This window comes from Crassostrea angulata, chromosome 7 (assembly GCF_025612915.1).
Source record: "Crassostrea angulata isolate pt1a10 chromosome 7, ASM2561291v2, whole genome shotgun sequence".
NCBI lineage: Eukaryota > Metazoa > Mollusca > Bivalvia > Ostreida > Ostreidae > Magallana > Magallana angulata.
This window is the reverse complement of record NC_069117.1, coordinates 48,773,327-48,788,920: the sequence shown is the minus strand read 5'-3', so window position 1 is coordinate 48,788,920 and position 15,594 is coordinate 48,773,327. Positions and strand designations below refer to the sequence as shown.

The window sequence follows — 15,594 nt, the reverse complement described above, 5'->3', positions numbered from 1 at the left end:
AAGAAATAATTTATGCACCAGTTAATCATTACCGAAGACGCGGGGTCCAGTCTGCTAGCTCCTGAAGAAGATCATAGGTAAAAAAAAAAAAATTATTATGTACTAGAAGAGATACAGTTTTTGGAATTACATGTTATTATTCGTTGCATTGATTATTTATTTAGTTGTTCCTCATTTTTTGTGTTTTAAGCCAATAGCCTTTGCCCTTTCGTAATATGAAAGAAGGCATGAACATTTACCTGTGTTGCAGGTCAGTGCCGTACGTTATAGGTTTTTATCAGTACTTCACGTTGTGTTTATTTTTGTTTTGAGACTGAATTTGACCTCTACATTAGAAATAAACATAACTAATATATAAATAATGTATGAAAACGACTTTACTCTCAATATAGATAAACCAGTTATAATAAACCAAACTCAAAGTAAATGAAAACCAAGATTAATAACCCTTTTTTAAATGTATTATAACAGCATTAGAACATAAGTCAACATATTTATTTCTTTACGTTTTAAACTTCGTTTATTTCTGTTAGCATTAGCATTATCTGGTTTACCTCAATACTGGTTATTTCATGCACGAGCACTTTCGCGCTCAGTATAAATAGATTTCCCGGGGAGTATTCAATTAATGCGACGTTCGTTACAAAGCAGTACAGGTTGTGTCTTTGGTTTTCCCTACCCGCCTTGACCCAAATATGTTTTTTGAGATAAACTAATATTTTGTGTTGCCATTTACTTGTATGTCGAATGGATATTAAATCTGTTTTTGTTTTTCAACAAATTAGTCAAGAAAATATTTATTTTCGGAGGGAGGAGTGAAACGAGGGAGAAAATAACAAGTATTTAAAATCACCCAACCCTAAAACCTAACTTTAACAGGGACCTCAAATAGACAGATGAGACAGTGACTCAGGAGAAATGTAGCTAGCAAAACCAGCTGTCTTCCTCTATTTAGAGAAAAATAGCTAGCAAAACCAGCTGTCTCCGTCGTCAAAAAAGGACTTACAGGGCTTTAGATATGGGACAAAAAAGTAGACAACTGTCATTAAAGTTATTAGCTATCGTATAAAGTGGGCGTTAATACCAGACTAAAAGAATAAATCACATCGGGATCGGAATACTAATAATTATAAATGTAAACGAAATCCCGATCTGCCACACCTGTTTACCTCACACCTGTTACAAATTGGTTCTGATAGCCTTTGGGATATAGGATTCAAAATGTAAGATGATTTGGTTGCATTTATTTTTCCTAAATATATGGTTAATCTGCATAAAATTGTACCAAGTTGTAAACAAGTTTTGTTGTAAACCCACTGCTCTTAGACTCTTGCCATACAAGTACCATTTTGCACCAGTGCATTGTTGGGTCATACTATAAACCAACTTTTATAGTTTATTATATAAATCAGTAAAAGAAATTGAGATACAGTTGAACTTCAATATCTTGAACACCGATATCTTGAATACAGTGGATATGTCGAAGTGATTTTTAAGGATTTTTTAGTATTTTACCCTCGATATCTTGAATACTCAGATTGTTTGATAAAAGACTATTTTGAAAAAAAATGGGGGAGGGGGACCAGGGTTTACTCCTCTCCGAAGCAATATTGCCGTTTTATGCCTACATCATTTATGCATATAGATTTTGTATACCAGTACAGTAAGACTTTGTTACCTCTAACTAGATGAGACTGTTTAGAAACTTCGAGATATCTGAGTATTCGAGATATCTAAGTAAAATACTTAAAATACCTAAAAAAATAAGTGGTTGGGACTTACACATATCAATTGTATTAGGGATACTGTGAAATCATTTAATTTTGTGGGGGCAAATTTTTGTAGATTGTGGGAGTTTGCTTATTCGTTGGAATGTAATTTTCGTTGATGTGTCGGTTTTCAGTTTCAGTAGGAAAACTAAATCTTTTAAATTTGTTTTTTGTTGAGGATGTAAATTTGTTGGTGAGGAGGGCTATACCAAAATACCACAAAAATTTAGCCACCATGAATTCTAATGATTCCACAGTATCAGTGTTCGAGATATCCAAGTTCAACTGTAATGATTTAGTATACTGTAGAGTATTCTACACAGTCTGTTTATGGTTCCCAAATTAATATATAAAACTACCTCTGTCAGTGGAATGAAAAAATGTACCAGTATATAATCCAAAAAGTGAGGGCATGCATATTTTTTGTAATTTTAAATCGAAGTTGCAGATTTAAAGAATCTATCTTTTGCATAATGAACTGTGGTTTGGGATGCCTTCATACAAACTTCTTTCTATTTTGCACATTTTGGGTCTTTCTGCTTTAAATTTTTGTCTAGATTTGATATATTTTTAATTGGTTTCAATTATCAGAATACAGAATAAAGATGTCTGACCAGGAAGACATGGTAGCTCTGGGGAGATGGACAATAAACAGGAGGTTGCTTCCTATCAAGCTGTTTTACTTTTTCATGATGGCCGGTGAGTATACTTACTCAGCAGGACTTTACCTCTAATGATATGATATAAGTCTCCTTTTTTGCTATCTTTACTTTTATGAAAATATATGCAAATTAAAAAAGTTAACTGCTAAAAATGCTATCATCTTACACGTAAAACATCAGAGGCATGCAACTTCTTTGCAAAAGAATACAGGTGTAAGTTAACAATACTGTACCCCGGTACAGTAATTGTAGTTTAAGTTTTGGTTGTATGATTAAAAGTTAATGTCGAAGAGCTTATCTTATTACCTAGAGTCAATACAATACTGTATAGAATGTACAAAAACTTTCCAAATGTATTTGTTTCAGCTGTTGGAGATCTTCTGCCCTTTATCCCACTCTACATGAAGCAGATAGGACTGTCCTCTACACAGACTGGGATTATTTATGGGATCATGCCGTTTGTGGGTTTCCTAGTCCGACCAATTATTGGGGCCCTTCTAGACAAGTTCCAGAAACACAAGCTAGGACTCATCCTGTGTATCCTGTTTTCTGGAGTTTTCTATATGTTGATGTTAGTCATTCCATCAGACACTACCTCCTATATGTCAGTTGAAACCAAGATTTCCTGCAATGAGTATGACTCTTATATCCATGACTGCTTTCAAAACCAGTCAAATGAGTGTCCGCTAGGATTTGAAAGCCTTCGTCTAAGTTTGAATAAAACACATCACTCGACCATCTCTAATTTATCTTTGAGCATTCATGGAGAAAACTCATCAGCTCCCTATTCAGTCATTCCTTCCGAGACAATAGACTCTTATCCTAAAACAAGTTGTTCTGTGATCTGTAAGCCTATTACTCAGTTTCCAGGAGAAGTCTGTTTCACTGACCAGCCAGAATTAAAGCAATGTCTTGGAGAGCAGACCTCACCAGCAAACCTAGAGTTTATGATTTATGATATTTTAGGCTCAACAAAAGAAGTAATTGCAGACAGACAAGTAGTTGGAAACTTGGAGTGTCTAGATTTCAGCATGCACAACGTTACAGTTGGACAGCGCAAGTATTGGAACATGTTTTGTGATCATGAAACAGAATTCAACTGCCACTTAAAATGTGACCTTGGTGTTTCTGAGCAGTGTGTAACCAAATATGCCCATGTCATAAGAGACAAGTTCATATTATTTCTAGTGATTTACTTGTTTGCCAACATTGCATTTGCTCCTGTGTTGAGTATGGGGGATGCGATGGCATATGACATACTGGGAGACAGTCAGAGAGGGAAGTGGGGCAAACAGAGACTGTTTGGAACTGTGGGTTTCATGCTATTTGCATTATCATCGACATTCATCATGTACGAGATCAGTAGCAGTAACAAGGAGATAGACTTCTCTGTGTCTTTTTACATCTTCGGAGTGCTGTGTGCGATAGCAATGATTTCAGTGTGGATGATGTCAGTGTCGGGAAACATTTCCAGTAAGAACATCATGGTGCACATCTGGAGTGTCATGAAGCACCCTCAGATTGTCATGTTCCTGTGTGTGATATTCTTCTTTGGGATCTACACGGGAGCAATCGAGACCTTTTTATTTTGGTATCTAGAGGAGGAGACAGTGGGATATTTTCAAGTCATTCCTGGACTATGCTTGGCGATTGCCTGCTCTACAGAGACTATTCTCCTTTTTGTTTCCGGCACCATCATTAAAAGAGTGGGGCATTTGAGCTGTATCTACATAGTGTTTTTAGCGTATGCCATTCGGATGATCTCCTACTCTTTCTTGGATAGCGTGTTTGGGGTCTTACCCATAGAAGTGTTGCACGGAATCACATTTGGAATTATGTGGGCCACTTCTACATCATATGCCAGCATCATCTCACCCCCAGGGATATCTGGTACTGTCCAGGGACTTCTGGGAGGAATTCATTTTGGATTTGGTATGATTGTAACTTCTTCCTATAATCATAAGAAGATTAACCATAATCATTGAAGTGTTTCTCATCTTCATGATGTTATCTTATCATCTTAGTATGATGACAATCAATGCATGCTTTTTGACAATCTGATATGATATTTCCTCATACACATCTGTGCTAATTTGTAGGATTAGATTTTGAAATTTCTCTTAAAATGTCAGAATCTTAGTAATATAAATAAATAAGGCAAATTGAAAACTAAATTATCATAGATGTTAAATGTATCTCCTCTTTTTACCTATATATATCTTTCTGTACAAGATTATTTATATCAATGATATTGCATCATCACTTTCCACACACTAACAAAAGACGCATGGTTTCAGGAAAAGGTGTGGGGTCTCTGTTGACTGGCTGGCTGTATAAAGAAACAGGCATGCGCTGGGCCTGGCGGATCTATGGCATTTCTTCCTTGGTTCTACTCATTGTTTACTTCATTGTTAACAAAACTGTGTTCAAGAAGTCAGCCACAGAAATGGTGGAAAACCAGAGGGAGCTTGGTATGTGTTAGTAAGAGCTTGTTATGTGTTAGTATGAGCTTGGTATGTGTTAGTAAGACCACTGTGTACTCCTGCAAGAGTACTTTTACTTTTTAAATCCAGAGGCCCAAGTTAACATTTATTATCCATCCATGTCTTGCATCCTTGCTGTCCTCTTTTAATTGTTAAGATTTTCTTTTTAAGAACTGTTTAGCTACAGTTTGTAAAAGAATTTTCTGATGAAGGAGATAACAGTTTGTGTAATAAATATGGAAGCAAACATCTACATGTTAATGTATAATAAAGTTTTAAAGTTGATGTTACATACATGTATTCATTCATCTTGATGTGCAGTTTGGCAATGTTGCTCAACCAGTTGGATAAGAATTTTAACTTTTATCTGAATTTTAAATTACATTTTATTCAATGACTGTTGTTGCAGATGTAGCTACTCATGTGCATACAGAACCGAGCAGAGGGAAAGGGAAATACAAGAAGGACAAGTCGGTGACAACAAACCATTTGAACGAACAGCCAGAGATCGAGCCACTGGTAAATGGTACAGAGGAGGTTCCCATGGCAACAGACAGTAGAAATAAGGTCTAAAGGGCAGCTACTCTGTCATCCTCTCTAGAGGGGTGGGGTATTGCATATACACTATGTTGTACAAGAGATTCTGTATTAATGTACTAAGTGCCTGTTTTGAGTGAAGTAACTTTTGTTTCTTTGGAACACAAGCTTGACATTCATATATGAAGTTATTGATAGGCTAAAATTTTGCAAGTCTTTTGAAACAATATCATCTGAACATCATGAAAGTATTTGTAGCAGTCACAGTGTTGACATTTTATGTAATTAATAGGGAATGTACAAATATACCATCGTTTAATCAATCTGTCAGTTTGTTTCTACATGACAAGAGTTGCACACTTTTTCATCACAAAGTAACCTTACCAAGGGTTGTTTTTTTCTCCCATTGCTGTATGATAATATTCTTAAAATATGTGTAAATTTGTTCATGTATGCTACATATTTAATGTATAAAAAAGATGCTACAAATGTATTTGAAATCCTGGAGTCATATAGAAATCCATCTGTTTGGATTGGTCAAACCTTATTTTTTCAGAAGCAATCAATTCATTTTATCTGCTCTCTCTAGTCAAGCTCACCAGATCAGAACCTCGCCCGGTGCTGATTTTTTTCCCCTCAACCTTCTGATTTGTGAGGTTCTCTGGTTAACTGCCATAATTTTCCTTTTCTCCTTTCTGATTTGTGAGGCTTTCTGGTTAACTGCCGTATGAAATGTCAGGTAGAATTAAGGTAAGGGAAGACAACTCCAACAGTTTCTCTGATCCTAGTTGCTTATTGTGATTGTTGCAAAAGTTTCATGTATTTGTAGCTTTACATGTATTTTAACTAGCAAGTACACTGATATTTTCTATTAGAAAATATATATTTCTATTTTATATTTCATTATCTACATGTACATTTATAAAGTTTTTGATGTTGAAGAAATTAGATCAAGATAAAGAATGATCGATGTTTGTGTTAAGGTGGGTGTTCGCCTTCCCCATTAATGGCATTAAAATATCATACATTGTACTGTATTAGGATTTAATCTTTGGCAATACTAGAACATGACATGTAGCTAGATATGACATATTGTCTTCTGTTATTGTGTAATACTTCTATTATATTACACTTTGATTTTTGACAAGTTTTATCCATGATGTTAATATTTTTTTTGGCTTGTATTGATGTTGTTTTTGTTTTTGTTTTTTTAGAATGATTTTACATGATTTTTTTATCAAAGTGCCATGACTAGGGCATTAAAAGGCATTAATCTAATGTTACATGAATTTTAATGATTTACTTTTATCAATTTGGAAAAATATACATTGCAATTTTTGGACACTATTCATAAGTATGCATCCCCTATTCTTTATTCTTAATTTCTTTCCATGCATTCATGTTCCTTTTGGCAATTTTAACATAGAAAAATTAATAAATCAATGTGTGTGTATGTGTGTGTGTGTGTGTGTGTGTGAGAGAGAGAGAGAGAGTGATGGACATTCCCATTAATGTATACCTGTAAATATTTAGAACCAGATTCTCTTAAAAATGATTTGTTGTGGATGTCAGATGATTCAGTACCAACAATGGTTAGGTGTTGTGTCTAACTAAATTTTGGATTTACAATGCCAAATTTTCCACATTAATTATTTCAGAAATTTTTTATAGTCTACAAATTTTTATGAAAATATGAATCAGTGCATACGAAATCTTTTGATTGGTGTTGGTTTGAATCTCTTTAAAAAAATTTTTTTTTCTTTGATTGCCCATCTAATTCAAATAAATGTACATGTGGATATTTACATTATTGTAAGAAAAAGAATAATGTACCAGTAACTTTAATTCATTGGTAATTGAAACTCTATGAAGGTCAAAATAAGTACTGGTACCAGTGTTCACATAAAGATGTTTCATTTTGCCAAATCCACATCAATTATTGTTCAGTTTAATGAAGTCCAAGTCTTTCATGTTTTTTTTTTTTGTTTTTGAGTTTTATATCTTCAAGATTTGCTTCTGTTCAATTCTTTGTTCCTTTTGATAACAGATTTTGTGGAGTCACTCAATGTTTAATGTTGTGAGATTTTTCAGGGATGTACATGCAAAGTGTGTATGGTTGTTATGTTCATGCTTTACTCTATTGTAAGTGTAATATGGAGTAAATAAAGTGACCCAAATTTCTAAAGTCGTGGGTTTTCTCTCCGTGTGAAACAAAACAACACACTCTTAACTGCTTTAAACAGTTGAAACGATACAGTAGGCCATGTAAACTTGCTATACTTTTTGAAACAGATCCAACAGCAATATACAGTTATTTAATGCTTGAGCAGTCAATAGACCAGAATATTTTTCCCTTGGTGCAGGGAACAGCTCAGTATGATCTATTGCCCGAGGCCGTTAGGAAAAAATTCTGGTCTATTGACTGTTCAAGCATTAAATAATTGTTTTATTACCTAATTCCTTTTTTAGTTTTCAGGGTTTACAGTTTGCATATTGCAGATGGTTTTCGTGCCATTATGCAATATACTCAGATTTTTTTTTCATCTTTTACATGCACTAAACCTGTTGCATGCATTACAACATCTCAATTTAATATTAGTTTACACAAAGAATGGGGAGTCTTCAACCCATTAGATTTTAAATAGTCTTTTACCTTATATGAGGCTTGAAAGCTGTTGATTATTTGATACTCCATTTTGATAACATTAAATTTGGTTTCACCAAGTACAAAAAACAGCGTCTATGTAAAGGAATATACATTCCCTGAGAACTTTCGAAAGGATGTAACATTAATATACCCGCATTCTGAAATACGTTGCCGGTCCAATAGATCGCAGTCTATTAACGGGCGGTCCAATAGATCGCAGTCTATTGACCGGCAGTTCAAAATAGACGCAAATATTTAATTTGTAATAAAACAACAAAATCCCTTTGATTAGGTAATAACATACATTATGTACAAAGAAGTCAACTGGGGATAAAAAGTTGCTCTGATTAGATATCTCACTGGCTGGGATAATTAAAAAACTCATTAACACTGATCAAAGCTGAAATTGTTAAATTTAGGTTTAGAAATTATACAAAAGTAAAAGCAAACATTGCATTAAGTACAGAGCAATGTTAAAATTGAATAGGATTAATGTATCGGGTACAAGCTGTATACATTGCCCTCCCAGAAACATATATATAACACTGGAAAACTTTACATATTCCTAAGAATAGTTATATCGCCCTGCATGAAAATGTTAAGTACATTAACAAAGTTAGATTTGAAAGTCAAAGACCCAGCTGATAAGCAAACTGGAACACTATTCATATTGTCAGGATGTCATACAATATATATCATGGTACCAGGGGTAGAAGGCATCTCGGGCAACAATACAAGAATATTTGTCCCTAGGTGACAGGAAAACCTCGGAGCGTAACATTGCCTTCTGCCTTTATATAACATCTTCGCTAGAAAATAGTCTGATTCGTTTTTCTTATTTGAGATGAAATGAGAGATGAGATGAGAAATACTTGGCTGGCAAAGATGTTATACAAAGGCATTTATTACATAGTTTGAAGTTGAATTTTTATACATGTACATTGTAAGTAAATGAAAATCAAGAAACGAAGCAGATGTCATTTATTCAATCATTTTTATTGCTGTTTTACTTTGTTACAATACAAAGTTTTATTAAATATTGTACATGTACATTACAACCATTAAAAGTGAGTGATGAACTGATGGGTGTGGCAGTTTGTCACATGACTAAAATGCTGTCCAATCAGCTGTGAATTTTTTTCGCTCAGTTCAGAAACATCACCATATAAAATAATATCCACCAATTAGTGTACTTAAAATTTTTTTCCCCTTAAAAATGAAAATTGAGGTTTTGAAAAGAAAATAGTCTTAAATAATTAATATCTTACTCTGTCAAATTGCAAGAAATGTTTTGATTATCTGATTTTCGGTATCTTTGGATTATGAAAATGAATCATGATCTAGTTGTACTATCAATACAAAATCTTTTATGCATACATTTATACCAGTAAATATTTGTACTAAATGGAATTCCAAAATAAAAATAAAAGCACCCTTTTCTATGTGGAATAAAAAGGACGGCAAAATCAAAATAAACGGTAAAAAAAAATATCACAGACACAGTATAAAAGTAACATAAAAATAAATTACTTGATACTCAACTAAAACACATTAAATGTGCCGTCTTATACTTGTATCTAGGCAAGTCACTGATCTCAAAGTTTATGCAAGAATTCTAAATATACAAGTAAATTTTATCATGATTTAACTGTATTATAAAAATTCTCAGAAATATATTGAAAATATTTGTTATATATTTAAATGCCTTTTGAGCTAAAGTTATAAGAAATACAATATCTAAGAATTACAGTTATATGCTAGAATTGAGGATTTCCTGAGTTTAGAGGAGTAGAGGGGTAGGAAACATTACTGTCCCCAAAAACATTGGCATATGAGTTCTTCAGGAACTGAACATAGTTCTGCATGCTACGATTGGTACTGTGGGACTGTTCCAGTCGATCTTTGAGGTCATATAAGCGCGAGTTAAACTTCCTCTCATTCTACAAAGAATTGAAAAGTATGGCTGGACTTGCACTCATAAACTATTTATAAAACGTCAAAAATTGTTCTTGTAAACCTTAGATTAAATTCAGCCATTTAATTACCTCCTCTTTCTCTCGTTTGAGTCGAGCAATTTCCGCCCTACACTGACTCATCTGTGACTCCAGGTCAGTGATTCGAGTTTGGTATGTTCTCTCCTAAAAGCATGTATAAATAAAGTTGGAATATCACATACAAAAAGCTACTCAAGGATTCACATGAAATGAATATAGTAGCATAATAATAGCATATAACAATGTTTGACTTAAGGTTTCTCCACCCTCGATGTTTTTATGGTTTAATCTGTGTAATTTTTGTTTAAATTTGATGATTAATATGCAAACAATCAAATTAAAGTTAAATATTGGTATGTTGCAAATATTTTGTTCATGCTGTAGGAGCTAACACAGGTACACTATCAGGACATTTATAGCAACGACTGCTCTCTTATCAAACATCACATGTATTTTAACTAATTTCGATATAATAAAGCAATTTTTAAAAGAAATTAATCGCAATCCTTTATTTTAAGTATTTTAACATTTTAAGGCCATTTAAAATTGCCAGTATGAAAGCTATCACATTTACAGTGCATTTTGATACGATTTTTCAACCATGAATAAGTACAGTTAAGCAACATAAACCGTCTATAACTTTTGAAATAATGGTTCAAACTCACTGAAAATTGGTACATTTGTAATTCATTATATATCCTATCGAAATCTGCAAAGAAATGTTTACCTTGCCTGGTAAAAAATTATGAATTGCGGTCTCTGTCAAGTTTGCCTATATACGGTTTTATCAGTTTTTCATTGAATTCAGCGATTTCAACTCAAACTACTCTCTATGAATTGTTAAACATTGGTGTCATTTCACTTTACATAGCTTAAAATGTGTTAAACACAAGTATAAATCAAAAAATATTGGCAAAACTATGCACCACATAACACTATTATTATAACCGATAACGGTAAAATATTCCGGGTTGCTCACAATGACGTCACACGACAATCGAAAGACCTTAACAAGGAACTCAAAAATTCAATCTTATATTCAGAATATATGTTCAGCAGAGCGTCTTTTTTTTTTATAAAGATCATTCGTTTACCTTCTGGAGAGCTTTATCTCTTGTTTGTTCCGTCTGGCGTCTTATATCTGACAAAGCGTTTTCTAACTGACGAGTGAGACTAGCATTTTCTCTGGACTTTTCTTCAAGTCTAAGCTGTAAGCATGAACACAATCAATTAACTGACAATCACTCTTCTCCCAATTTAATTCTAGAGCAATGAGCCACTTCAGACATTAAATCTAACAGAAAACCCAAACAAAGAAACCCCTTACATTGTTCTGATGCAACCCCTCCTCTCTCTTTGCTACACTGGCCATCAACTCTCGGTTTTGCTCATCCGCATCACGTAGTTTTCTGAAATACACACATAACATGCATTTCAAATCACTTCAGATCCCTGACATGTATTGAAATACAAACTTTGTGATATCTGGTAATATTATATATAGGTAGTGACACCAAAAGAAGGAAAATCATAAATACCTTTTATCTTTAAAGAATATAACATGTACATTGACGACAAACCCAATACAGATAAATGCATACTATTCAGTGAAATGAGCAACATTTCTTTCTTCACTTTCCATCCTTTTACCTTTCTAGTGATTCCAACTTGCTCTGCATCAGTCTGTTCTCATCCTGCGCTTCATGGAATCTGTTCCGGTTCTGTTCCAGTTGATCCGTGACATGTTCCACCTTAAACATAAAAATCAAGTTAAAATCATAAAAAATTTAAATGCTCTAAAATAGTTTGGTCTACAAACACAAGGTAAATTGATTAATAACTAATTTTTATGTTCTACAGTGATATCACAGCACTTTTGTCTTATTCATATATGTATGTATGTAGATACTGTAGAACTCGGTTATAGCGAAGTCCTAGGAACCAATGGATTTACTTCGTTATATCCGTATAACAAATTCCGTATGTGTGTGTGTGTGTATATATATATATATATATATATATATTCGTAAATTCGTTAAATCCAAATTGGTTATAACTGTAAAATTTTGCAAAGATTTGTTAAGAATTTTACTGGGGACCCCAAAAAACTTCGCTATATCTGAGAATTCACTATATCTGTGTTCGTACTAAACTAGTTTTACTGTATAAAATAATATAAAGCAGACATGAAATAAATATTTCACAAGGTTTGTAATATGTTGGCTTATTCTGAAATAATACATAAACTCTCTTCACTTTAGTATAGACAAGTACAGCCTTTTCTAGCTGTGTCTTACCTTGGCAGTCAGCTCTGCTATGAGCTTGGTATTTTCAGTGTTCTTTTTCTCATAGAGCAGCATTCTCTCCTGGGATTCATACAGTTTGAGTTCTGTCGATTTGAGCATGTCAGGAAGTGGTTCCAATTCCTGTAGGCGCTGATGAAGACGAACTTTGACCTATTCAACACATTTACCTGGTATTTAAAAACAACACAAAACAAAGGTATTTTCAAATTTGAATTTCTTTTGAATATCAAAACTAATGATAATGGTGTTCATTAAAAAATAAATCATAAATATATGTTTAAAGAAACAAAATAAAGATGTTAAATACTTTTGTGTGAAAATATTTAAATGAATTAAAATAAGACATTGCAGAAAACAAATGCTTTCATAGAAAACAAAAAAAAATTCCCAAACTGTAAGGTAAAAGTAAGAAAATTGACAACTTATTCAATCATTATTAATGAACATAGTATCTGATACTGAAAAGCAAGATGCAGTAAAAGACTGAAACCCAAATCATTTGGTGATAGTAGGCGCCCCATGCAGTGAGAGTTTACCTGGGGCCCAGCACCGGGGTCAGACCTTGTGGGCTGGGAGACAGGGAAATAATGCCCTGTTGTATGAGTTTGCTGATTGTGGAAAAAAGGACAGGAATACATGATTATATTGTATTCAATAAGAGGAAAACTTACTACATCAAGATGAAGCTAAAAATGTCAAAACAGTATGAAATGTTTACTCTTATTTTTTTTTATGTTTGTTAATTCATCATCTTGATGCAGAAAAAGGGTTAATGAAAAAAGTTTTCATGAATTGATTGCTTGAGCATTGTATTTGCTTGAAATGCAACAATTAAAAAGATGAATTATCCAATAGATATATATCTTGTAAATTTTCTTGACAATATTAATCATGCTATAAACAAATTTGCAACACAACACAACACTCAACAGCAGTAATTCATAAGTTAACAGCAATATGATAGAAAGTAGTGATATTTTTTCCCATCACCCATCCTATTGCCCACAACATTATATAATACAGTCAGAATATTCATCTTTCACAGATTAGGGAAAAATCTAAAGTTTAGACAAGCATACAAAATGTCCGTCTTGTCAAACTTTAACTTTTGACCCTTGTTGATACACATGCATCTAGGCGAACCTTCTCTAACTCTATCTCGCTCTCCTGGGCGATATACTCCGTGTTCTTTTTCTCCTCGACCAGCTGTACCATAGTGTCATCGGCCTCACGGCGTGATTTGTTCATCTGAAATCACAAGCACCTATTGACACACCCCCAAACCTAGTACAAGCCTACAGCAATGAAGCCAATCAAATTATCACATATATATTAAAAAAAAATCCTGGCCCAATATCACAACTCAATACCCATGGTGAACACAGTGCTTTTATCAATCTCAAAGTGTAGGGATGGTGGTCAGAAGTTAAACATCACCCATTAATACAAAATGACAATACCTGTAGTTAAATGAAAACCAAAATGATGAGGGGATATACCAAGATTAAGTTGGACTTTTGCTAAAATCTTAAAGCCTTTTTCTGGTACTTCGATACCTCTAAAAAATTGCATGCTTCTTGTTTTCTAAGGCCAGTGTACATTGACAACATCTACATGTAACTTACACTGAAGTTTGAAATTGGCAAATCAACAACTGTTTTGTTGACTTTACTTTTTCCTGCTGCCTGCATTAAACGGGGTACCGGTATTTAGACTTGATACAATATCAAAATGTGGAACAACTATAGAACTGGTTACTACTGAAGGTTATTCAATGGGATCTAACAAATACACATGTATAAGCTTAAACTACTGGTGACTTTGAAGTGTAAAGAGAAAATTGTAAAAAATGTACATCTCTATAATATTCTAGTAGCGTGGGAATTTGAATTTCAAAAAATGTTTAAAAAATTCTAGCGGTTACAGTCAACACACAAAAATGTCAGTAGCGGTGCTTCTAATCTTTCTACAGCAATTCAAGGTACAACTGTTTGACCAAGAAACTGTAGTAAGACACGACTGGTCACATGACCAGTCAGCTGACCTGAGCTTTGTACTCCTCCACCAGATTTTCGTACTGTTTGAGATTTCCGCGAAGTTGGACAAGTTCTTCATCAGCCTGCTGAAATTTACTCTCTATTGTTTGTATGGAGGTCTACAATGAATAAAAATTATAAATCCTTCTATATTTTCGAACTTCATTTATAACATACCTATAGCCTCATGTAAAAAATATTCTTTTGTTGTAATATCTAATAAGAAATCTTTTGAAATGTACACAATTTCAGCATATGGATCATTCTGCTGAATAATCTTTAAAACTTTATTTTTTTTATACATAAATACAGTGATTAAACAGAGAAAGAGTTATTGATCTTCTCAGAATAATAAAGCATCTTAAGTTACAGGACGATTCTCAAATGACAAAGATTCCTTTTACCTTGAGGCGCTCATTTTCCACTTTGAGGACGGAGTTCTCTCCCTGCATTTCGTGGAGCTGTACACTGACTGATTCCTGCTGGGACTTGGAGCTGTTCTCCACTTGGTCCATCAGGGACTCCAGCTCACCCATCCGCCTGTGGATCAATCTCTACTCGTTAGTTCACAGACCACAAAAATCAGTATTATAATGGACAGATTTTCAAGTGAATATGTGTACTGATATTTTTTTCTTTTCTAAAACAAGCAAAAAAAGTGTATTTTGTGATCAAACCATTATTATAAGATTGCAAATATCAAATTATTGTATTGAAGAAAAAAAAAGAAACTAATGTGCATGCACATCCCAAATATGATAAAAATCTCTTTATACTTGAAGACCTTTTCCCTCCTAAAATACTATATTCTATTTTAATATATTTTATATTTTTCCATGAGAAACACCATTGAACTAATGTAAAAATTCAATAATATATGGAAATTGAGTGATGTCTATGATTTTTTGATTTTTTTTGACAAAGAGCTAACACAGAAAACTGCTAAATGATATATGTTAAAAAGAACAGGGTTAGTTCACAGCTGTGTCACTACAGGGTGTCACAAAAAGAGAGAACTGAAGACCGGGCATTATTCTACAGTGGACATCCTCACTCAACCATGCAAGCTCTCCCTAAGGGAGCCCTGTTACTTGAGTGACTTGTGAGAATGTTCTGTAAGTCTAAATTATTTACCCCTCTGTTTCACACCACCTGTAATG

The 15,594-nt window shown here is 33.6% G+C and overlaps 2 protein-coding genes across 13 annotated transcripts in view; one reads left to right on the top strand and one right to left on the bottom strand.

The window, feature by feature from the left end:
* Positions 1-32: 32 nt before the first annotated feature.
* Positions 33-7,636, top strand: LOC128192362 (major facilitator superfamily domain-containing protein 6-A-like). Of its 2 annotated transcripts, XM_052864972.1 has the most exons (6): positions 62-77; positions 191-250; positions 2,361-2,468; positions 2,798-4,363; positions 4,729-4,902; positions 5,324-7,636. In XM_052864972.1, the coding sequence occupies exons 3-6, from the start codon at positions 2,375-2,377 to the stop codon at positions 5,485-5,487; spliced, it is 1,998 nt and encodes a 665-aa protein (XP_052720932.1). In that variant the 5' UTR covers positions 62-77; positions 191-250; positions 2,361-2,374; the 3' UTR covers positions 5,488-7,636. The 2 variants fall into 2 exon arrangements, with proteins under 2 accessions (XP_052720931.1, XP_052720932.1); XM_052864971.1 differs by lacking the exon at positions 191-250 and having other exon boundaries at positions 33-77.
* Positions 7,637-9,075: 1,439 nt separating this feature from the next.
* The window catches only part of LOC128193086 (outer dense fiber protein 2-like), a 13,888-nt gene continuing 7,369 nt past the window's right edge, over positions 9,076-15,594 (bottom strand). For 6 of the 11 annotated variants that reach the window (XM_052866326.1, XM_052866333.1, XM_052866330.1 and 3 more), the window contains 10 exons: positions 15,569-15,586; positions 14,839-14,974; positions 14,443-14,553; positions 13,542-13,646; positions 12,390-12,548; positions 11,743-11,843; positions 11,420-11,501; positions 11,187-11,300; positions 10,144-10,236; positions 9,076-10,038 (listed from right to left, as the gene is read on the bottom strand). In XM_052866326.1, the coding sequence (XP_052722286.1) occupies positions 9,856-10,038; positions 10,144-10,236; positions 11,187-11,300; positions 11,420-11,501; positions 11,743-11,843; positions 12,390-12,548; positions 13,542-13,646; positions 14,443-14,553; positions 14,839-14,974; positions 15,569-15,586 (1,102 nt within the window). In that variant the 3' untranslated portion in view covers positions 9,076-9,855. The remainder of the gene's footprint in view (positions 10,039-10,143; positions 10,237-11,186; positions 11,301-11,419; positions 11,502-11,742; positions 11,844-12,389; positions 12,549-13,541; positions 13,647-14,442; positions 14,554-14,838; positions 14,975-15,568; positions 15,587-15,594) is intronic. The other 5 variants (XM_052866327.1, XM_052866328.1, XM_052866336.1 and 2 more) reach the window with 2 other exon arrangements.